Below are 24812 nucleotides of genomic sequence, written 5' to 3' on the forward strand. Positions count from 1 at the left end.
CGTACATGAGTCACCCGCTTAACGCATTGAGCTATACGGACACTGTTTTGTCTTTTTAAAGGTGTAATAATCTAATTAAATGTTTTGTGTTTTTTTAAAGGTTTAACGCTCTTCTTGTTTAATTGTATTTTTTGAAGGTTTAATTATCGAAAATATTTGTATCTGTAATTTGTAATATTTGTATTTGAAATATTCTGATTAATTTCATAGTTGCATGTATTGTATCATGTTTAATTTTCTGATTCAATATTTTGTCTGTTTAATGTAAATAAACATTAAATACAATTAAACTACATTAAACAGACAAAATATTGAATCAGAAAATTAAACATGATACAATACATGCAACTATGAAATTAATCAGAATATTTCAAATACAAATATTACAAATTACAGATACAAATATTTTCGATAATTAAACCTTCAAAAAATACAATTAAACAAGAAGAGCGTTAAACCTTTAAAAAAACACAAAACATTTAATTAGATTATTACACCTTTAAAAAGACAAAAGATTTAATTAAAAAAATTAAATGTTTAATTAGAAAATTACATCTTAAAGACAATAAAACTTCAATTAGGAATTAAACAGAAAATACAATGAAGCATTTAAAAAGAAAAATAAACATTAAAAAGTGGTAAAACATTTAAAAAGAAAAACCTTCAGGATTTAATCGAAAAATTAAATATTGGGAAAGAAAAAAAATTAATTTTGTTTAATTTCATAATTACATGTATTGTATCTTGTTTAATTATCTAATTGAACATTTTGTCTGTTTAATAGAATTTAATTGTTTTTAATGTTTAACTATATTAAACAGACAAAATACTTAATTAGATAATTAAACAAGATACAATACATGTAATTATGAAATTAAACAAAATTTTTCAAATACACATTAAAAATTACAGATAAAATATTTACAATAATTAAACATTCAAAAAATAGTTTTTAATAATAAACCTTTTTAAAAGTTTTATTGTATTAATTTTTTTCCCCTTTGATTTAATTGCTTTTTGTTATGTATTTTATTTCTTTAATCTTCTTTTTCGGTCAAGATTTTAACCCCAACCTCAAAAATGAAATAAACCCTTAAAACACAATGAAAATACTTCTGTTGTCACAATCATGAGTCAGTCAATTATTCAGTTTATCAATTCAACTTTATTTGTTTAGCACCTTTTACACAGATGACAAAAATAAACAAGCAAAGAAAAAGAAAACTATGCTAAAACTATGATTAAAACTCAAAAACATTTAAAAAAAAAAAAAATTTAACATGGTAATAAAATATGTTGTGTCCAGGGGATGGAGGGAGTTTATTGAAGCCTTCTTGGGCTCACATGGGAAATCATTTAAAAAAAAAACCTTGATATTCAGTCTAAGGAAACTGGAAACTGCAGAGTGACAGAAGAACCAACAATATCTCCTGTTTTCTCCTTTAATGAGTCGACTCTTGTGCTTTCAGACCAAAGAACTACAGACTCTTCACAACCTGCTCAAACTCTTGGTACAGGACCTCACTACTCGGGTCAAGAAGGTTTCCATCTCATTTCTACTCTGAAGCTCACCTTCTCCTGCTCAAACTGCTGACAAATGTTTCTGCTGCTCTAAAGTCTGGTCTCCAGAACTTCCTAAAAACTCTCAAAGTCTCTTGTGCTGCAGGTTGCTTTGTAGAACTGTTCCAGAAAACCTCACTAAACCACATGGAGGGGCCTCAAGATAGTCGTCCAAATGAAACCATACAAAAACCAAACTAGCACAACCCAAACGCTAAAGTCTCCTGCAGCCTACCAGAGAACCTCTGAGAACAGAGAATCAGGACAGGAACTCTTACCTTTTGGACAACCAACGCTGGTTCACAAACAAGAATACAGAATGTGTCTGACCAAAAACCTCTAAAGACTCACTACAGCCAAGATAAAGACACAACTCAGCTGCATCAAATCCACTAATCACTGCACACATTAGCACCATGTGCTAACTGTGGCTAAAGAACCACATTTACCAAGACAACTATCCAGTACAAAGCCCTAAAACACACCAAGAAACACATTAAAGACTATTTTACTGCTGGAAGCTGCAAGCCAACGCCTAAAGAACAAACGAAAGCAACAGAACCAAACCCGGTTCACTGGTGAAGAGAAGCAGAGGAAATGTTTGTCTGCAGCTAAATGAAGCAGGAAGACACTGAGTTGCTCAGGTGTTCCTGATAACACCAAGCAGCCACCTGGACAGCTGCTCAGGTGTTCCTGATAACACCAAGCAGCCACCTGGACAGCCAATAGGAACACAGCTTCCTGGAAGTCCAGAGGGCTGGCTTAGTGAAGGAAATTTAGTTTAAAGTTGAAGCAGAAAGTTAACAAAGAAAGTTGAAAACCACCTTCTGATGCCTGAAATCTCTGAGTTTTCACACAAAGAACACCTGAACATGTCAAACTGGTTCCATAGTAGAACCATCATTGTAAAAACGTCATAGTATGGTGTGTTGCTCAAAAAACATTAGGACCCGGCTGTCAGGGGACAAACATGTAAGAAACATGAGAACAGAGAGAACCCAACCAGTAGGTCACAGTTTATCATCCCCCAGTCATCTCCTGAAGTCCATATGGTGAGAGACATCAGTATCTGGTTGTTAATTTACCAGAGGATGCTTATAATCATGCTGATGTGGTCTGTACTCTACAGTATTTTAGTGACTCAATAAATGCCTTAGTTGTTTTTTTAAAATGCTTTTTAGTTTTTAATAAACATTTAACAGCCTATATGTAATCAATAAATGCCCTTTGCCTATCTTAAGAAAAACTCAGAACTGTGATATGTTAACAGTACTAAATAAATCAATAAATACATGCATACACACATAAATAAGTTAATACATTAACTGTGTTAAGATAAGATTTAGATTTTTTAAAAAGTTGTTTATGTTTTTGCAGAATCCAGTATTACTCACTGGTTGGTCATTACATTTTGTTAGTTTGATTTCACTGTTTAAAATGATGCCACCTCTTTTCAGACAGAACCTGTGATAATAAAACAATACAAAATTTTTAGTTCCGTGTTAATAAAGCACTTAAAGCTTTAAGTATGGCTAAATGCTTTTTTCAAAATTAAATATATCACTCCTTAGGTGGTAGTGGCCCCAAGTTCAGTAAAGTTGGAAAGATATTCACAGATTCAGACTTCCAGCATCAATAACTCATTAGATATAGGTTGTCAAAACATAAACGGTGCCTCTTTCCCATTGTTGCAAGGCAGACAATGTGCTACAAGCCCAGTTTTATCAAAAGTAGCTGTCTTTCAAGCTACAGGAATAACATTGGTGTCTATGGAGTGAACAGGGTCCGTCTGCAATTTGCAAAACCGCTGCAACAGTAAAGAGAGACAAATATTCAATAACTTCACTCTTCTACATTGTAGTGTCACTAAAATCACTGCAGCCTTCAACTGGCTCCTGTTGACAAAGTGTTTTAACAGAAATGTAAATGCTGTAATTTGATTCTTTTAATGAACCATGTAACTTGAATGGATGTGATGCTGGTGTGACCACAGTGCACACGTCTGATGTTGCTCACAGTGGTCCAAGGGACGCTCAGGGAGTTTGTGTGTTTGCTCACACTCAGGAAAAATTAGAGGGAACATTGTCTCCAGCTCCAGTTCAATACAGCTAAAAATGTAATGAAATGGAACAAAACGCTAACATAAGGGATCATTTCATCAGTGGTGGTCTCTAATAATCCTTTAATTCAAATAGGGATTGACTAGGTAACCTGTGATGACGGGTTAAAATCATATATTGCTCAAGAGCTACTCTCATCCAGAGCTTCCGTTTCTGCTGCTGACTCCCCTTTTAAACGGCCGCAAGAAGAAAAAGTTTGCACATCAAAGAAAATGTAGCCTTAAGCATTAGCAACACTTCTGATTGTCTCTAGTGACTGAACTTAAGCAGATGTACAAGAAATGTGTCACTTTGGATCTTAAATGCAGCATTTAACATGCTCAAAGCACAGCCAGCAGGAAGCTCTTACCACATTTTACCTCCTCATCTCCAATGTTAGACTGGATTACCAAGAAAGCAACTTCCTGTGGTCCCCAGAGGCCTAAAACTCAGTTCAATGTGTGACAGTTGGCTTGTAATTTTATTTGGGAATATGAAAATATGCACGACTGAGGCACAATATGAACTGAGATGTTTTAAGACCATAGTTATCTTAAATTATATTGTACTTTAATGATTCATGTTTCTACACTGGAAAAAAATGCCCGTCTCAAAACACTTGACTTGACTTGACTTGACTTGGTAAGATTTTGAGTTTTTGCAGTGTAAATTATTGTGTTAGTTTGATTATCTACATAGAAAATCTGGGCCCATGTATTACTCAGGAGGAGAAATGCTGCATTAAGAGGAAACCACCAGCTTGTATTAGCTCCAGATCCCCTCACGGCCTCTTAAAATACGTTTGCTAAATAGGGATAAAATAGCTTGATTTATACTTGACACCAGATAATTCACATGTAACCCAAATTACAAATGCATTTTTTCCACTTGTCTGAATAAAAGTGTCAAAGCTAAATAAAGCAGCTATAGATCAATGTATTATTTGTTGTAGAACTAGACATTAGGCTTCATTTCATGTCACTTTGCATCTCTCTGCCTGTGCAAACATCCCAGAACAAGCGTGACAGATGGGCCAGTGACCGCAGCTCTAAGCCCTGGTGGGCGGATCGCATCACCGTCACATCAGGGGATTTTCCTCTCCTGCCATGACTTAATACAAACCAGACTGCCACCTCTTAAAAAGCTGGAACGCAACACGAAGACAAAATCTCAGACTCGTGGTCCATTTTCCAGCCTTAACGATTTGTGACAGTCACATTGAATGTTTGAATAGGACTCTGACCAGAAATACAACTTATGACCCTCAAACTTGATGGATTAATGAATAGATCTGGCTGCATAATGTCATCACAATCTGACTTATTTTAGGATGCGAGCATGTAAAGCCTCTGGGTTTCGAACTCGGGGATAGATCCTTTTTTAAAACAGCATTAGCTCATTCTCCTAGCGAGGCTTTGAGCAAACACAGTACCATCCACAACAAAGTGACCTTCACTATTAATATATCTGCTTTTCATATGCGCAAACAAGAAAAAAATAAGCACAACAGTCCCCCCGGCAGGGAAGAATGAAAAAAACACCCCAGTGAAATGAAGGTGAATGGACAGTGGGCCAGAGATTGTAGGAGATTAAAAGCTGGTAAATCCTAAATGAACTGAGAGATAAGGGATGGAGAGAGGGATGAGGCGAAGGAGGTCAGGCTGTGAAAGCGTGCCACGCGACTGCCTTGCCACATTGACTGAGGCAGCAGTTCGGCCTCAGGAGGGTCACTGCAAACTGGGCCTGCTATACTGACACAGATGTGCACTATTGCATGCAGCAAAAACCTCAGCGTCTTTATCAGATTCGGGATTAGTCGGACAACAAGCATGAACACAGCACGCACAGTGTGAAATTCTGCTACAAGAACATGCTTCCAGTTCATATTTTAAGGTTATTATAGCAAAGATGCATAATTAACCCTCCTGTTGTCCTCATTTACAGGCACCAGAAAATATTGTTTGCTTGTCTGAAAAAAAATCCAAAAATTCAGCAAAAAAATCACCAAATTTCTTAAAATTTGCAAAACATTCAGGAAGAAAATTCTAATAATTCCTTAAAAGTTTCCCTTAAAAGTTTTATTTAAAAAAAAAAAATCCCCCAAATTTGGCAAGAAAATTCTTGTAAATACTTTCAAAAAATGAGCAAAAATCTTCCAAAAAAATCCTAAAAATATTTAAAATGATTACATATATATATCAGTAAAACTTCTGTTTTCTTTAAGAACGTTCACAAAAAAATCAACCAAAATCCAGCAAAATTCGCTGGATATTGGTTGATTTTTTTGTGAATGTTCTTAAGAAACATTTTTAACATTTCTTTTTTTTTCCACCCAAAAATGTTCAAAGATTTCCCAAAAATGTTGAAAATGTGGACATCAGAAGTTTCACTGTGAAAATATTTTTCTTTCTCCACATTTTCAAACTTTAAAACGGGTCAATTTTGACCCGCAGCACAACATGAAGGTTAAAAGTAGCGTGATTAATAATAAACACCTCATCTGACAACTATGACTTGCATAAAGAGCCCCACCACCTTTTTATCATAACGTGTAGGTAACTGTAACAGGGACAAATTAGTTCAGTGACAATGGTGATATCAAGCATTGCTCTTTTAATTTTCATCTTTACCAAACAAACATAGAAATATCATTTGTATCTCCTCAATAAACAAAATCATTCACAAAAAAACCCATTTCCGAGAGACAAGTATATAAATACATTGATTGAATAATTTTACTCATCAGTAAAAATTGAACAAAAGGGCACCTGAAGCCACAGTGACACATCATTTTTGTCCGTTATGATCTACCAGGTCTAACGACAACTACCACCACCAGTTGATCAACACCTTGATGCACTAAGGCTCATTGCCCACAGAAAAAAACAAAAAACATGTCAAATTCCTCTACACTGGATGGCCACAGAAAAAGCTGCAATTTGTCTCTTTACAGAAAGCTATTACAGTATATATACTGAGTGGTACTCTAGGACCAAGTACTAACAGTTAAAGCAAAAAAGATTGATCATTTCATCTCATGTACACAAGTACTATTATCAAAGTCATGCAAAAATGAATGAATTCTGACATCAAAACTTGCAATTGGATGGAAGCTATAAAAAAAGGGCTCCAATGCACTTTCTATACAACTACAAGTTAAGGCAATGGAATTAAATTCCTTTTGTATATGTGTAATCGTGTGTGTATATCTCGTTTAAAACCAGCTCGGATGTAGAATTAAAGCTGCTCTATGTCGTCTTCATTCTCAGTTTAAGTCAAAAACACCCCTCCCCCCATCATAAATCTTGGAAGTCCAGTACAAACTAAAAAAAGTTACATATTTCACATTCCGCAAAAGTTAGTAAAAACAATTCATCGACATCAAAAGGAACTCAATACAGCTTTTTGCACAGTGCAATTACAGAACTGGAAAAAGCCCTTACAATCTGTACATATGGCATGGCTTTTTCTAGCACAAAACAGGAATAAATGATCTTTAAAAAAAAAAATCACATGGAGTGCAGAAAAATCTACATAAAATCTAGTCAGATTAAGATTCTCATGGTGTCAATGGTGATAAAAGTAGACGGACAACACTCAACAGTGCTACTGCTTCTCCATGTAATCCCACAACCTGTTAATTTTAGATTACAGTGCCTCCTGGTGGTTCACAGCAGTTACTGTGGTCTCAGCAGAACATCAACTAATCCTTTGTGTTGATCCAGAATCAGTTTATATCAAAATCCCTCAAAAAAAAGAAAAAGTAGAACCTACGAGCTTTCCATTTTTTTAATCAAATGGTCAGCTGGTTCCAACAAAATCAGGCTAAATCTACAGCTTCATACTATCCCCCTAAAACCATGAGGCACAGTCAGACGTGTACTTAACTATATTTTAGCAAAGCGCTAAGTGTTTTGAACGTACAGTTACACGGATGGATGGTGAAGAGGTGGTTTATGCTGCAGGAATGACTGTAGAGAAGTTTCTGGGGTCAACACCACTGTAACTGACATGGACCACATCACAGCTGCCATTCATCTTAAACTACACGTCCTACAAGCAGCGAGCATTTTGGCGTCTGAATAGATTTCAGATAACATGACATGAAAGGACAGACAAACCTATCTTAACACAACACTCACATGCCATATTTGTTGACAGAGCTCTGAATAATTCGTCATCTTTCCTATCCATACAGACATTGTGAGAATCTGCTAATTTGACTGTATTGTGCAGCACAAACAAAACCCCACCAAGCTAAAGTATAAAGTCTAAGAATAAGCAAATCATTTCCTGGTATTATTTTTATAAACTGTTTTTTTTTCTTTTCCCAGAAACAAAGCTACATGCACTACCATTATGTCTGGAGAAACACAAAGAGAGAATTTCATATTAAAACAACCATTACTATGAAAAAATATTCAGAAATGTGTCAACTGGTGATTTAAAGAATGCATTTTGCACACAAGGAGTAAGGATTTTTACACTCCATTTCCAAATATGGGGAGAAGGAGGATGATTAAAGCAGCTGTTTTATCTCTCGGTGGTCATGTGAGTGTCATATGAAGATAGTCTGGAGAAAAAAATCCCTATTCTTAATCCGTTGCAACAGAACATTTCAGCAATTCATAAAGCGGCAGCAGCATGGCAAACAAAACAAAGTGCAACCTTCTGGGGAAAAAACATGGATGGTTCTTTTTAAAATTAAAATTTCACACAGCAAAAATAAAATTATAACCCGTTTTGTAATTCTGGGTCAACAATTACATACAGTCTTGGATTAGGAATAAAAAATGAAAAAAATGAAAAAAACACCTTTGATGCCATTAAACATGTACCTCCACTAAAAGTCCTCCTCACCTGAAACTCCACTCTGGTTGCAGTGTAGCAAATAGTGCAAATTAGTTAAGTTTTCAGTCCATAGGACTACATTTCATCACTATATTTAGCCAAGCAGGTGATATCTACTGCTTGCTTTGTTTTCCTTTCTGTAATTGATAAACTGTTAATGTATCTGAGAAAGACACTCTGTACCTTGTAATTATTGCATGTGACACTTCTAACAATCATTTGCATATGCTTTGTTTGGACCTGTGATGTGACTTCATGTTTCTCTTCGGACTTTTTTCTTCTGGGAGGGCTTCGGAGGCTCCACAATCTGCTCAGACTTCTCTGCAAGTACATAAAAAAAGGAAAAAAAAAAAAAAGAAGTCTGCATTTAGAACCATCTCCTTTAAAATCCTTTAGAACATATGAGCATAAATTACAGCTTGAGTAGAAATATTTTAGGAAAGAAAATGGATTAAATGCACAGCTATGAATAGCTAATACTAAAGCCTCCTTGGTGAATGCTTTCCTCACAGTGAGGGAAAACAGATTTAGTCAGAACCTACTCTGAGCCGAGGATATGCTGGTATTCTGCTTTTTGGACAACACAGGAAGCTCTTGGGGTTTGGTCACTGCATTGACTATCGCCGCTGTGCTCACCGTCTGCAATCAAAAACCAGTTACATGACATTACAGCAGGTTCATTCATGTTATTCGAAACATTCAAACAAGTAAAAACATGCAAGAGATTAAGCTCAATGACTCAATGTTTAGTTTCTTGCCTGAGCCTCAGATGCAGCTTCCTCTTCTGTTTTCTTCTTCTTTTTCCTCTTCTTTTTAGATTTGGCTGCTCCTCCGGATGGATCCTCAGCATCCTTCACATCCTCTGATACCTGCCGAAATAAAAACACATTGTGAAAATTTGAAACATGGTGGCGTGTCCATGAGGAGAGGCATTCAAGAGATGAACACTCAAGACTTAAAAAAATAACTTTAAAGTCTATTAAGGTCTTGATTAGGGATAATTTAGAAATTTAAAGTATTACAGCCATGTAGATGACAAAAAGACTAATACCTTGTTGGGTAGCAGCTGTTCCTTCTGCAGAGGAGCTTGTGTCACCAGCACAGGAGGCGCTTCATAGTTTCCCCAGTAATCTTCTGGGGCATTCCAGTCCGAGCTGGGATCTGCTGTTGCCATACCGTCTAAAAAAAACAATCACATGGAAACAGATGGAAGTCAAATCTAAGAAAATCCTAAATGATCCTTTGTCTTCAAACGGGCAGCTGTTGTTGGCTACTTACTGAATCCCGACCATTCATCATCAACATTAGCGTGGCTCGCCCATTGCAGCTCAACTGAATTTGATATTGGGTCTACAAGACACAGAAGGTGGTTAAAAGTGCACGGGAATTAAAAACAGTAACCCAGCCATGACTAGAAAATCACTAGAAACTGTTGAAGCGCAGTGGAAAAACAACACCAGGCATTGTTGAGATAACACGACCAGGAAGCAGAGACTAATTTGTGACTAGGTGAAAGGGCTGGCAGTTAATCTCAGCACCTACCTGAGGTGTTTAGTCTCAGCATGGAGAAGGACACAGGGTTGAGGTCGGTCTTTATCCGGCCATCAATTCCAGTCCATGCTGCGGGTGACAGCACACAGAAAGTGAGATTATATTGTTGGAATGCTGTTCTGGCAAACAAACAGGGCAGCTAAGATTTGGCATTAACAGAAAAGAGTTGTTTAAAATAACTGAAGTAAGAACCATTATGTTTGTGCCTTTTGTCAAGGTTTTCCAACTAATGTCTACACACTGGTGAAATACACCCTCCTGGACATCAAAACTAACTGGAAAAACTGAATTAAAACACACACAAAGTCTCACTTTGGTTTTATCTAAGATTAGTCTCCATCGTTATTTGATTCTAGTCAACTGTGTTGCCTTTTGCGAGGTTTACAGTCAATTGCTTGGCATCTCCATGAAGGACAAGGGATTTAGCAGAAAATTACCCACCAAAACATGTGAGATTATTATCAGTTATTAAGTCTTTTCATTTAGCAGAATCCCTATTGAGGCAGCGGCTAATTTTCCTCTTTTCAAAAGGTTCAACCTGCTAATGTACCTATTTACCAAATGTTAAAATAACTTTAATCACTACATCAATTTAACTTTCATATATTTCTTGTAATATCACAGTGGCCCACCAGATGGCTCAGCTGCACAAGGTCTAGTAAAATTAAACTCAAGAGTAATCCTACTGTGATTTTTGTTTCTTATAACTGTAGGCGTTAAATTGACTCTGTTTGTTGTTACTGTAGCCTGTTTTTTTTTTTGCATTAGAGCACGGTGAAAAACTCTGAAATGGTTTTAAAGGACAGCATCTCATATGAAAGCGTAGATCACACTGTTGATCTAGAGGGACTTAGAACTGGAACTGTCTAGTCTATATTCATCTATATTTGTGGCATACAAAGGTCTACCCGGGTCTAGACGGTACCTTGTGACTCCTGTGCCCATGGCTGAGGCTCAGGTTGGGTCCTGTAATGAGTAGCTGTGGGGATGGTGCTCCACTTGGTTCCCTCCATAGCACCCATCTGACCTGGGATCTTCATGGAGAGATCAGTCCAGCCTCCACCATTGACTGAAGGCTCCTCTCTCCAGCTGGAGGACACTGACAAAAGATTCAAACAGAAAAAAACATGTCAGTGGAGCGTAGAACTGCTGCTTTTGGGCATGTTCGCTTACAACACAGTTCCCAGGGAGATAAAAGTACATTTTTACTTGAACTGCCACAGATTTTTCTCCAGAACAGCTTTAAAATCATCTCCTTCATCTTATTGTGTAACCAGATAAATCTTTACTGAGAAAAATAAATTCACACACAATATTTTTTTGCTTTGTCTTTACCAGCTCCACCAGCTCCATCCCCCTTTCCAGTGCTTCTTGAATGCAGAGACTCTGAAACAAGTTTGAAAACACAAAGTTGCTTGAGTAACATGCAACATTACAAGATCATTCTTGTTTGAGTTCAGCGTGGACTATTCACATGAAGCCTGCATATTACATTGAGTTAAACTACATTTCCATTAAGCGTATGTGTTGCAAAGAATCACGTTATTCTAATGTTTAAACACAGTGAATTCCTTCTAGGGAAATACCATGGCTTCCTCTATTCTTCTTGGTAGGTGCTGTGGCTGCCGTTGCCTCCACATGGGGTTTGGAGGTTTCCACACCTCCTGGACTGCCAGAGTCCTCGGAGCCCTTTTCCTTCCTGCGCTGTTGCCTCTTTTCTCGGTTACTGACTTTTGTCTCCCAAGCACCTGGTGGACACGCGCACACAAAACAACACAGAATGCTTAGGTAACTTAGTGTACAAGAGCGTAATTAACAAGTATTTTAGATCGTTGATTGCAGATTACACAAGATAATTTGTATTATTTATGGGGTGGTGGAGGCTCGATGATTTGGGTTCTGGGTCTAGGTCCTCTAAACTGCCACTGTTGGGCTGGGATATGTAAAAAAGGGAATTTCACAGTGCTGTAGTTGGCTAGCAACAAGAAGGAAACTGAAAGACATGCAGGAAGTGAGGCTAAATGTAAGGGACATGTACTGGGAAAACATGAACAGTCAGTTTGAAAACGAGAAACAATTATGACATTTCCTTTATGTCAGTTGAGATTTACCATCATCAGGTTCTTTTCCGTCATTCGTAGACACATGCTGAACCGGTTTCACATCTGCCTTGGTTTTCTTCTTGTTCTTTTTGACCTGCACCGGGGCCTGTACTTCATGGACCTGCGCACAGAGAATTATACAACTAAGTCATTTTATTTCCTATCATTTATAGTCCTTTGAAGTCATGCCACGTGGCAAATCTGGTAAGGAGTGGCAGCAGAGGTTCGGAAATAGTTTGTTAATAACAAAACTTTCTTGCAAAACCGCAACAGAACTGTGGAAGTCTAAAGGAAAATTTGTGGGTACAACTACTATCAATTTCAGGTCATTTTTTTTTTTTATCTTGGCCATACTTTTTCAGTTTTGATCTGTGGTGCAGGCTTGGAAACTGTTTCAGTCACTTTAACTTCCTCTTGCGCCACAGTCACTGGTTGTCCATTGGACTGAGTTTTCTGAAAGGAGAAAGGCAGACATCAGATAAACAACACAATGTTTCAATCAAGGAATAAATACACAGAAAACAATAAACCTGGCTGGTCATCTCATTCATCTTTTTTATTTGCTGAAAAATCTAGCTAATAATAAGCTTAAACGTGGACATAAGTACTTTATAATACTATGTTGTTTTGGGTTTTTTTTTTTTTACATCTACACCTAGCAGGGTCAGTTCAGTAGCTGTTAGTCCTTATATTATTGTATAGTAACATTTGAGTGCAAAGACTTTTGACTGTGGATTGAATGGTATGTTTCTGACAGCAGCAGCGAACACTTTCGTCTGAAAACAGGTTAATAGCTGCTAGCCCTGTCTTTAGAAGAGTTAAAAACCAAACCATTTTCACGTTGTAGTTACAGTTTATTAAGCAGACATATTAAAGTAATAAAGTTGGCGCTCGAGGTGTTTTTTTAACGTGTTGGCTAATGACAGTGTGATAACTAGCTAGCGTTAATCTAACCACCGTCAGTTGGCTACAAACGCGGCTAGTTAGCATCCCTCTCTTAACATTAGCATTTAGCTCAGTGCTGTATTTATGTCATATGTAAGTGGGTCACGGGATTGTCCCTGTGTGGCTTAATTTGTTGTGTAAACAAAGCGGGCTGTGATGCTAGCTAACGCTAATTCATGCTCTGTGAGATCTCCAAGTTAGCCTGCTAACTAACGTCAAACTTCACTGCTGTTATTCATATAAATAAATAGGGATGAATGTTTGAATTAAACCAGCTAGCAGAGAAAACACTTTAGCTTTAATTGTTTCTGGATTCGCCAGTGAGCGGACTGTCATGACTGAGCCACAGTGATTCCACAGCTCGTTAACACTAATTACTGTACCTTTTCTAGCGTCTTCTTTTTGTTCCTCTTTTTCTGTTCTTCTGGCTTGGTTGCTTTAACAAAAGTGGCCTTGCCGGGCTCACCGCTGCCTGGTGTGACCGGGGATCCCCGCTTTTTCCCGACGAGCAGCCCGCCGAAGACAGCGGCCCTAGACAGACCGAGCAGCAGCAGCAAAGCCACCGCGGCCGTGGAGAGGATCACCCAGGTCGGGTACAGCTCAGGCTTCAGACCCAAATCCACCCCGAACTGAGCCCGAACGTATCCCTGACCCGAAGACAGGAGCTCCTTCAAACGGCTGGAAAGCAGCTCGGCTTTTTCCAGCGCAAAACCTCGCAAGTCCCCAGCCATGTTTCACAAAATGCGTAAACACTAGCTGTTAGCTATCATTTCCAGCATCCGTATGCTAACGGAGGAGTGGCTAATGTAATCTGACTGCTGGGAGAAAACTCAAACTACAGCCCACAGTACAGGCAAGACAGCACAGTACAGACAGACCGACAAGAAGTCAATATAAAAAGCTAAATTAAAAGATTTGCTATTACAAACAACTATGCATTTATCACTAGTCACCTCCAGTTGAAATTAAAACTGGTAAATTAACATAATTCAGCAAGGATACCATTTAAAATTTAGAACAAAGGCACTATTTGCATTTTGAAAACCTTTTATTTTAAATTAAAATGGCAAAATGTTAAAATAATGTACTATAGAAGCCAGAACTGCAAGCTTAATAAAACGTAATCTCCATATTAACCGTCTTCACGTGCAGTGAGGTACAAAATAATCATCACTTCACCTATTAAACCATATAGCTTTCTGTTGTATGTCAGCATCAAAACAGTCACAAAGTCAGTTCTTTAAATCCCCATTTGTTCCCCCTATAACATTTATAAACCATAGTAAAGGTGGAATTCACTATTCCTTAAAAAACCAAAAAAGTAGAGAGTACAGCATTATTTTTGTAATACTATGACAGTATTGTAACAGGACTTCAGGCTGTTTTTGTCAATAACTGCTTAAACAAAAGTAAATAAATAAGAACAAACATATAACAGAATGTCATCCCGGTTTTAGAAGTCTGCATCCAGAGTGAATTCATCGTCCATCATGCTTGACATGACTCCAAATCTCTGATACTCTGCTACTCGTTTCTCGAAGAAGTTGGTTTTCCCTTCTAGTGAAATGGACTCCATGAAGTCAAATGGATTCTCAGTTTGGTAAATCTTGGATCAAAGAAAAGAATGACAACAGAGAAACAAGGTTATTTTCACCAAATACACATTTTACACATCAGTAAACATAAAATAGCATCCACTTACACCTTTTAATAGTATATACAATGCAATTGAATGACCTTCTTTAACATTACAGCTACCACAGTTGGTTAAAAAAAAAAAAGACTATTTGGCTTTGGTTACACTGATTTTACAAATATTTTCGAAGAGTTACCTTGGCCAGTCCCAGATCAGCGAGAAGCCGGTCAGCCACAAACTCGATGTACTGCTTCATAAGGCAACTGTTGATCCCGATGAGATCAACGGGCAAAGCCTCTGTCAAAAACTCCTGCAGCATCAGACAGGTTACGTTAATTTACAATTCACAGAAAAGAAGATTTTGTTCTTTCAAACCTGTTGCAGGGTGAGTCAATATTGACGAGGTAAATGGTATAAAAGTAGCAGACATTTTTCCAACGTGTACTTTGGGTTGGGCGTATTTCCACTAACCTGCTCAATGCTAACAGCTTTAGTGATGATGTCCTTAACTCTGTCCTCTGATGGCTTTTTCACCAGGTAGCTGTAGAGCAGGCAGGCAAAGTTACAGTGCAGACCCTAAGAAATGGAACAAAATACATGTCAGAACAGCTGATATGAAAATAGAGATCATTGTTTACTGTTTTCATATGCAAACTGCAGCAATATTTACAATTTACACGACCTAAACAGCAACACAGAATACAACACTGCCAGTGTGTCGGGCAAAATCATCAAAGATAAAGCCTCCATACAAGAGCAATGGTTTGACCTGTATAAGTTTATGTTCTGCAAGACGTCATGTTTACAACCTAAAATCTAATTTGGAAGGTAATGATTTTCATCTATACCCCACACTTGCATTAAAAACTCCCATTATGTCGTCTTCTCCACTAAATGATTGTATTCCTTGTAGCTGCACTCACACCTGACAGGTCATTTGAACATATTAGACCACATGTTTTCTTGTATGGAAAATGATCTCACCTCATCCCTGCTAATCAGCTCATTGGAGTAAGTAAGACCAGGCATCAGGCCTCTCTTCTTTAACCAATAGATGGCAGCAAATGAGCCAGAGAAGAAGATGCCCTCCACAGCTGCAAAAGCCACAATTCGCTCACCTAGGGGCACAAAAGTCAAAACTACTGTAAATGCACCACAGATGAGAAGTTACTCGAGACCAGAGTGGTACATTATGCTTAAACTACAGTTGCATGCTTATGTTGTTGTGTCTTCCTCACCAAATGTGGATTTGCTGTCACTGATCCATTGGAGGGCCCAGTCTGCTTTTCGTCTCACGCAAGGCATGGTCTGGATGGCGTTAAACAAATAGTCCCTAAGACACATATACATTGAAAATGATTAGACAGTGCCAAGAAAGTTCCTCTATCTTGTTCATGTTTAATTAATATCCAATAACAAACTACACTGGGACTCTTAATAGTCTGCTGTTACGTCCTCTGCTAGTCATGCGGTGGGCAATGCACTTTGTAGAGCCTGTGTTGGGATGGCTTGTGGAGACTGTATTGTTTACAGCTGGCTGAAGATGGAGCTCCAGATCCCACCTGGCAGTCACCAGGAGTGATTGGCCTGGAGCTCCAGACCTGCTCATAGCCCTGGTTCGCCACACCTCCCGACCCATGGGATTGGCCCACCACCACAACTCCTCCTCCAACAAGAGCCCACCCATCACTACACCTATGCATAAAGCTGCAACCAAACTCTCAGTCCAGGCAGGGCTACATGGAATATAGCTTCTGTCAGCAGCTGCTATTTTGGTGAGGAGCTACCAGTCTCGTTGAAAAATGGTCAAACACAAGTTTTTGGTAAAAATGTGCAAATTCATCTATTTACAGATGTTCCAAAACTGGGATGTAATGCCAGGAGGGTCTTCAAATTAGCACTGATTTAAATCTGGACTGGATCAAATCAGTCAGTTTTTCTTGTTAAAAAAACAGAAGTCCGTTCCTCCATTCTGTAAGGTGTGGCATCCCTCATGGCTCTGTACTTGGTCCACTGATTGGCGGCTGACTGACGGTTGGGTTGCAACATCTGCACACTAGAGTTAATGCTCCTCGAGACATTTATTACATTATCACCTCATATTAATTTCATTTGATAAATGTCCATGAGAGCTTTAATACTACTGTCTAAACTCAAATTTTCCAGATGATGACATATGTATTTTTGTCCATCACTTAGAATTACATGGATGTTGTGCTTTTTGTGAATTTTTTCAAACAGTTTTCTACTTAGACACATTAAATAGGTGCAGTCTAATTAATGCAACAAAACATTAAGTCCAAACATTTTTTATAGGCATTGCAAATAGCCTGTTGGTGCATGAAATTTTTGTCTTTATAGTTTGTGGGTACATCAGAGCTGCTGCAGCTGAGAATACAACGGAAATCAACACAGTGTGGCATTGACTTATCTTACAGTGAACAGGTGCAGGTCTTACAGTTTGTTTGACAATTGTGTCTTGTGCCTTCATAATTACAAATACAAAAGAAAAGAAAAGTCAATTCCTAAAACCAATAAATAAAATTCAAGAAATCTGGCCTGAAACCTGCTTAGTTGTGAAAGTTAGTCAGATTTATCTTCGGTAACTGACCTCTCCTTCAGGTCCCTGATGTACGTGTTGATGAGCATACTGTACATCTCTGAGTGAACAGTCTCTATGAGGATCTGGAAGCTGTAGAAGGAACGAGCTTCAGGGATCTGCACCTCTTGGCTGAATCTTTGCACCTGTTAGATAAAACACAAACACACAGGTCTGTCTTTATGCTGTGTGCAACTCAAAGCTGAAACAAAACAGTTAAGCCACAACGAGTAAACCACGTTTCAGTCAGGATGCCAATTACATCTATGGGAACAAAGACATCATGTATTTTCAAAGAAGTACAATTCTGCAGGTTCCTGAAATATTTATTCATGACTTTGGATATAACTAACCTGAGCTCATTCATTTCTTATTCAGCTACTAATATATTACGTGCTTTGACTCTACAAAGCCTCACTGTGTACTGAACAAACTACTACATCATGCTTTCTCTTTAGAGGCACACAAGACACCTACTACAGCTGGGAAACATCCCTCTAACCCCTCTCACCAGGTTCTCGTTGACGATACCATCACTGGCAGCAAAGAAAGCCAGAACATGGGAGATAAAATGTTTCTCCTCAGGCTTCAAACTGTCCCAGTGCACCAAGTCTTTGGATAGATCAACCTGAAAGACACAACATCAACAGTACAACTGTCACATACGTTGCTTGGGCATTTCAAACAAGAGGGAAATCAAATACACGTACGTACATTATTAGAGGTTAAAACACGGAGGTCTGTGTAAAAGCCTCCCTTAAACTTTACCTTTAAGACAACATACTGTAAGTTAGTTTAGAACAATTCATCTTACTCTGACTAGACTAATTGCACACGGATTTGAGCAGTGAATTTTTAATTAAAACAAAAGGTATGTATATAGCATGTTTTAAAGCAACCTGATTAAGACACATATCACGCATGATATAAAACAGCCAACAACAAAAATATGTGCAGAAAACAAAATGTAAAATCAAAGTGTGAAACAAAATACCATAAGTATAAATACCAAAAAACAAAACAGGATACAAACTTGGAAGATCAAATTCTAAAATGAAATGAATCCAAATACTAAAATATGAAGGCCACTAAGAGCAACCTAAAGCCACTGAAAACATGGACACCTTGAGATTTTTCCTGAAAGTGTAAATGGAGGAACATTTGACTGATAGACACAGACTACTGATCTGCCTTACAAACTGACCTCGATGGTGAAACAGTAAACAGCAGCTGTTCTGAGAATCTAAGATGCTTTGAGGTAGAGTAGAGGTAGAGAAATTAAGAAACATACCTAGGTGTCATACCTGACTTTATAAAGAAATTTTAAAAGTAACTGAACCCTCCTGTTGTCCAGGCACCAAAAAATATTGTTTCCTTGTCTGAAAAAAATCCCGAAATTCTGCAAAAAAATCCCCAAATTTATAAAAAAATTGGCAAAAGAAAAGAAAATTCCAATAATTCCTTAAAATTTTCCCTTAAAAGTTTTATTTAAAAAAAAAAAATCCCCCAAATTTGGCAAGGAAATTCTCGTAAATATTTTTTTTTTAAAAAATGAATAAAAATCTTCCAAAAACTCCTAAAAATATCTAGTGATTGCATTTATGTCAGTAAAACTTCTAATATTTTCTTTAAGAACATTCACAAAAAATCTACCAAAATCCAGCGAAATTTGCTGGATTTTGGTTGATTTTTTTGTGAATGTTCTGAAGAAACATTTTTAACATTTCTTTTTTTCCACCAAAAAATGTTCAAAGATTTCCCAAATATGTTGAAAATGTGGACATCAGAAGTTTCACTGTGAAAATATATTTTTTCCCACATTTTCAAACTTTTTTGGACAACATACTAAACAATGACTTATTTTAGAGTAGAAAATGGGTCAATTTTGACCCACAGGACGTCACAAGGGTTAAAATCAGTTCTCTATTTAACAGTGCAGGGATGCTAGTGATGACGTGTAATGCTTTCCTTGGTTTTGATCGACTTGTAAATTATTGTGCTTTTTCTTGAAGTCACTCAGTAAAACACTGAAATTGCAACACCTACCTCCTCCACCGTCCAGAAAGAGGCCTGTGCCTGTTTGTACATCTTCCAGATTTCTGGGTACTGGATGGGGAAGATGACAAACCGTCTGGGGTTTTCCCTGAGCAAAGGTTCTTCCTCTGTGTCAAAACCATTCTGGCAGTGTGTATCACATTCTTTCAAGGTGTTCTGCAAAGAGTCAGAATCAATAATTTAAGAGTGGTATATCTTTTTGGTCTCTGTAAACAAAGTTGTTTTTTTTTTTTAATGGACTGGTCCTTTAGTGTGAAAGTTGCCCAGTGCGCCTGCGCATTCCGTGTTCACAAAACAAAGGACATGACAGTTACATATTTACGAAACAGCGGGTTTTGGTAAATATTTACAGCATAAACATGTATCTTTATACCATCCGTTAGCATTTTTGAACATTTTAGCTCAATTTTCACGGCTGTTCTATTTCCAAAGACGCCATACATCGATGCTGACAGCTAACACGAGCAGACAAGGGCAGTTTAACAGTTAAGCTAGACGTTAGCCTTCAATATTCTTATAACTACTTATTTAACGAAGCGAGGCTAAAATAAATCACTTTAACTACTAGGTGGTTTATCAGGAAACGCTAAAACATAGCCGACAAATCTTACAGCCGTCAACTGACTTTCTACCCTACATACTGAATGCTGTAGCTGCTAGCTTAACTGAATCACTCACCGTTTCTTTCACACTGTTAGACTGTCGACTAATATTCAGTAAGTCCATTTCCTGAGTAGACAGTTTTTTCACTGTCGGTGTCATTCGGAGGCTGAATTAGTTTCTTCTAGTTCGCTAGTAACTCCATACCACGATGTGGTTGTGGGTGTAGCATGCAGTCTGTGGGATGTAGCTGTGGAGGTTTAAAGTGACACACTGAGGAAGCAGCGCCTCTAGCGGTCACTTTATGGACTGCAGGTGTTGCAAAACGGTGAGCTTACAAAACCAAATTATCTGAAGACTGACGTGCTCTGTTGGGCCTGATTACTTTAAAATCTAGTCAATCAATAAATATACACAGTGAAATCCTGTTCTCACACTTTGCAGTCTTATCTTTATTTTTGTTCTTACACAGTGCAATCTTATTTTATTCAATTTTTTTGTAATGACTGTGTGCATTTTTTGCTGTATGCCGCCAATCCTAATCCAGAACAGAGATATTCTATATGGTAATTTTCATGATTAGCAAGGTATTCCTTCATCTTGCAAAAAAATGTAATCTTAGTAGTTTTAGTTTGCTACCAAAATAAACAGTGACAATAATTCACCTTCAATGGAAAAAAAATGGACGCTGCCAGAAAATTTACCTTTTTTTTTTCTTTTAAAGTAAAAATATTTATCATAGCAAATCTACTACATAAAGAGTGTTCTGTATTTTTGTAAATGTCCAGCAATTTACAATTGTTTTGAATAACTGGATAACACAGAGTAGAGCAGGTAAAACATTTTGGAGTTCATCTTCTATTTTCAATGTAAATGAAAAGAAGTAAACACTCCACTACCTTTAAATTAGCAATAAAAAACAAGAACAAATATTAGTCAAGTCACCATGAACAAAACTGGCAACTAGAGAAGAGTAGCTTGCTTTGTATCATGGAAAACGCTTGAACATTTTAAACTTGACATATATTGTTAAGATGTAATGAAGTAATCTTTGACAGTGTAACTATAACCTAAGAGCATATTTGTTGCAAATGTAAACTGAGTTACCTAATTTTAGTCATGTAAATAGTTCAAGCAAGTTTCAAAGTATTTTACAATGCATTTCACATTCACACTCATGGTGGTGATGTGATTATATAATCCCATCTAGATGTAATCAATTGCTACTGATCACTGACCGACTTCACAGCCCCTCAGCTGCAGCCTGCTCACTTCACTTGAGCTACTATCATCCTACAGCCTTTGTCCTGTGGAAAATGAGTACAACAACCACATACAGCTATTAGGTAGAGGAAGAAAAGACAAAAACAGTAGTCCAGAGTCATAAATTCTTTAGTTGGATAGGAATGTTATTTGACAAATGACATCTTGATTACAAAAAGCATGGTTATTGATGTACTGTAAACATGGAGGAACTTTACCTACAGTTTTCAAAGACGGCAACTTGACTACAGTATGAATTTGAAGCTGGACCTCAATGTGTGTGAGCCACATCTTTACACTGGTATGTTGTGTATTCCCAACCGGAACACATCATTCGTGCACGCCCACGCACAGTTCTGAGACTTTAGCATAAACACTTGATGGAAGGCCATTGGTGGATCATCATCTACCTGTTGCAGGAAAGATTTAGAAATATTTGATTAATCACAGAAAAAAAAACAACAGTTATTCTGGCAGAACTACACATAAATCACACTGGCACTCATGAGCACACTTGGTGTAATCAGCTAAATTTGACAAGCTTACCTGTAGCTGTCCAAACACCATGATAAGGATACAACTGTCTATTGTTGGCTGGAAGTCTTGCTCTGTTATGATGTGCTTAATACGCTTGAAAGGAAGGTTCTGTGAATTAGAAACAGTATTTTTATTTTAATGTACAACAATATCTAGCAAACACAATTGGTAGTGTAAAAGAAAATAAGGAGAGAGGTTGTTAAATGCAAAGCAAAGAAACATTCTCTTTTTAATAAGGTGCAGAAATGCAGGAACTTTTCATTAACATCAACCAGCTAAATACTTACTACTAGTTTCCCAGAAATGGCTTCTCTTCCTTGAAAAGGTGATCCTTCCCATGTCAAACAGGCATCAGGAGACTGAGAAAAGAACATGTTTTGTGTGTGTTTTTTTTTTTTTTTTTTTACATTAAATGGTTGCACACAATTAATTAATCATTCTTCACGGTATTTACAACAGAGCTGATGCTGTAGAATATGTTTTAAAGAAGCAATAACTGAACTTAACAATGCTTACATATAGGTTCCCAAGTCCCATCCTGTTGGTATTGTCAAACTGGTTATAATATTCCTGGACAAAGCCCTCTCCAATCTTTTGCCATATTTCTTTCTCACAAGCCATGTGTGAAGCTTTGAACCTGTAAATGAAGAGTCTATTAGTCAGAGTTTTAGTAGTTTATTAAACAACAGTATAAATGCATAATGGTTTTTAGGTAACAAATAAATAAATATAAATAATTAAATGTAAAATTAAACAATAAAAGTTCCTTGAAATAATTATCTATTTAATTATTACATATTTATTGCTCAATTTATTTACTTCAGGATTTATTTCATAGCCATATTTATGTATTTCATAGAAAAGTTACATGTTATTAAATAAAATGGCATTCCATAAGTTTATATACGTCTACAGCAGCTTTTATTTGCATCAAACAGTCTTAATGTGCAAATACACATAACTTCATAAAGGCATGTCTTTATGAAGCTTTAAAATTTCTTGCCCTTCAATATTTGTGACAAATTTGGCATGAGTAGTTTCTTTATTTAGACTGTAATTGACATGATTTACAGATGAATTTTATATACACAACATAAAAATGATCTGTTTTGCAGTAATCTTTTAAAACATTACCCCAATGATTGAAATCCATTCATTTGCATTTATAACAGTCACTATATATTTAGCTGCAATCACTGAAGTGGAAAATGGCATTATATAAGTTGAACCGGTTCGAGCTATTTCGACCGGTAAAAACAACTGGATTGGGTATAATGTAAAGAACAGAGCAGGTAATATAATACAGACATCAGGATAGTTTCTCCTGTCATGCTGGGTCCAAGATGGGTCTTGTGAAATTTTGCTATTGTCCTATATCCTATAATCTATAAAACATAACCTCAATGAATGAAATCAAGTTGTTCTTATGCATTACTACTATTTCGGTTACAGTCTAATTTGCTACAATCACTGTTTGAACTAGAAAACTACATTACAAGTACTGTTTCCAAAAGTTTAGGCGATATGTGTTTGACATGTTCACTATCATTGTTTAGACTATAATTAGCATGATTTAAGAATGGGTTTATTTATATATATATATATATATATATATATATATATATATATATATATACATATAAAAAAAGATTTGATCTCTTCTGCAACAAACTTTAGCCTGGATCTTTGAAAGATAAACCCAATGAATGAAATAAAATCATTTTGATGCATTATTAACATTTCAGGCACAATGCAGGGGCTCAAATTACTTCTTGCCAGATGGAAAACTTATATTTATTTATTATATAAGTTAAACTAGTCCTTTAAAGTTATTATAACCGGCAAACACAACTGGGTTGGTTATAATGTAGGGCAGAGCAGGTTAAACAGTGCAGATTAATTAGTTTTGGACAGTTTCAGCTCATTTAAATGATGCTGTAAGTGTAGGGATAACAAATGTTACAGTAAAAACAAGTTTAACGGTGTTTTCTGCAGCGTTATAACTTTTCTTAACGTGACTCCGCGGAGATTTGGGTCTGTCAAAGAGTAATTAGCATACTGAGGTTTGTAGTTGTGTTAAACAGAACATCAAACTGAACTGCACCGACTGTTCAGCCCCGACGCCATTAGTTGAACAGTAACCTAACTTACGGCTTCGCTTTTTTTCCGGCACCGTTATCTAACATTTGTCTACTTTTTCTTCATGAAACTCGTCTCATCAACGGCGTGAGAAAACGACCGTCTTTGAAAAGCATTTTGCTCATAAAGCTTTTATCGTGCAAGTTTACTTTAGCTCACTTTTTTCCAGCAGTAGATGATCCAGCGTGGAGACAAACCAAACCGAGGCGGATCGACTTCCCGCTTCCTCCGAGTTGTCACTAACTTATGACATCACTGAAAACTGACCAATGAGGTGACAGGATGTTGGGATGCCCAGGTTTTAACCTGCTAGGTGCTCCAACTTCCCTGTTCTGCGGATTTAATCCCTAAAATCCGTCTCTATGTAGTAAAATTACATATTTAGAAGCATTTTCCATAAAGTAACCAATTCATGCCGTAAAACTGGCTATACTACAGCTGGAACACATCAGGGTCAATATATATTTGAGGCACTTTTGAAGTCCATAGGATACAGCTTGCATGCATTTTTATTAAAAGTTAAAAATGTATGGTTTTTGTGTTCATTATGATCATGTCTTTCCGAATTTCATAATAGTTATTTATGGAAACAATCCCTTATTAATTAAAAAAAATGACTGGGTATCACTAAAATGTCAACTAAATAACTGTCCAAATTTAATAACAACCACCTTCTTATTAGCTAAACAATGATAAAATGAGCTGATTCAAAAATTGTTTTGTGTTCTTTTTATTAAGTTGAGATAATCGTGACAGATATTAGTTTTTTGGAAATATGTAAAAGTTTATATGGAAAATAATAAATTGTATCTGTGTCCAAGAAATCGCTTTCCACTAAGTTCCCCATTACAAAACACCTCTCAAGGAAGTGTGTT

General features: G+C 36.9%; 3 protein-coding genes across 5 annotated transcripts; all 3 read right to left on the minus strand.

The window, feature by feature from the left end:
* Positions 1–6255: 6255 nt before the first annotated feature.
* Positions 6256–13903, minus strand: mtdha (metadherin a). Of its 2 annotated transcripts, none has more exons than XM_023278783.3 (12): positions 13492–13903; positions 12518–12616; positions 12173–12284; positions 11648–11809; positions 11397–11447; positions 10987–11160; positions 10053–10130; positions 9789–9860; positions 9562–9689; positions 9269–9379; positions 9053–9149; positions 6256–8831 (listed from the first exon to the last, which is right to left on the minus strand). In XM_023278783.3, exons 1-12 carry the CDS (start codon positions 13837–13839, stop codon positions 8764–8766), a joined length of 1500 nt encoding a protein of 499 aa, XP_023134551.2. In that variant the 5' UTR covers positions 13840–13903; the 3' UTR covers positions 6256–8763. The 2 variants fall into 2 exon arrangements, with proteins under 2 accessions (XP_023134551.2, XP_023134550.2); XM_023278782.3 differs by having other exon boundaries at positions 11373–11447.
* Positions 13904–14137: 234 nt separating this feature from the next.
* rrm2b (ribonucleotide reductase M2 b) lies at positions 14138–20273 on the minus strand. Its single transcript, XM_023278771.3, has 9 exons — positions 20077–20273; positions 19390–19554; positions 17855–17971; positions 17356–17489; positions 15983–16077; positions 15729–15862; positions 15216–15320; positions 14941–15054; positions 14138–14714 (listed from the first exon to the last, which is right to left on the minus strand). The coding sequence occupies exons 1-9, from the start codon at positions 20158–20160 to the stop codon at positions 14562–14564; spliced, it is 1101 nt and encodes a 366-aa protein (XP_023134539.1). The 5' UTR covers positions 20161–20273; the 3' UTR covers positions 14138–14561.
* A 1099-nt stretch (positions 20274–21372) lies between these two features.
* LOC111574269 (nuclear transport factor 2-like) lies at positions 21373–24231 on the minus strand. Of its 2 annotated transcripts, none has more exons than XM_023278776.3 (5): positions 24097–24231; positions 22315–22435; positions 22086–22157; positions 21808–21906; positions 21373–21671 (listed from the first exon to the last, which is right to left on the minus strand). In XM_023278776.3, the coding sequence occupies exons 2-5, from the start codon at positions 22417–22419 to the stop codon at positions 21555–21557; spliced, it is 393 nt and encodes a 130-aa protein (XP_023134544.1). In that variant the 5' UTR covers positions 22420–22435; positions 24097–24231; the 3' UTR covers positions 21373–21554. The 2 variants fall into 2 exon arrangements, with proteins under 2 accessions (XP_023134544.1, XP_054874051.1); XM_055018076.1 differs by lacking the exon at positions 24097–24231 and adding an exon at positions 23950–23999.
* Positions 24232–24812: the final 581 nt, after the last annotated feature.

This window comes from Amphiprion ocellaris, chromosome 15 (assembly GCF_022539595.1).
Source record: "Amphiprion ocellaris isolate individual 3 ecotype Okinawa chromosome 15, ASM2253959v1, whole genome shotgun sequence".
NCBI lineage: Eukaryota > Metazoa > Chordata > Actinopteri > Pomacentridae > Amphiprion > Amphiprion ocellaris.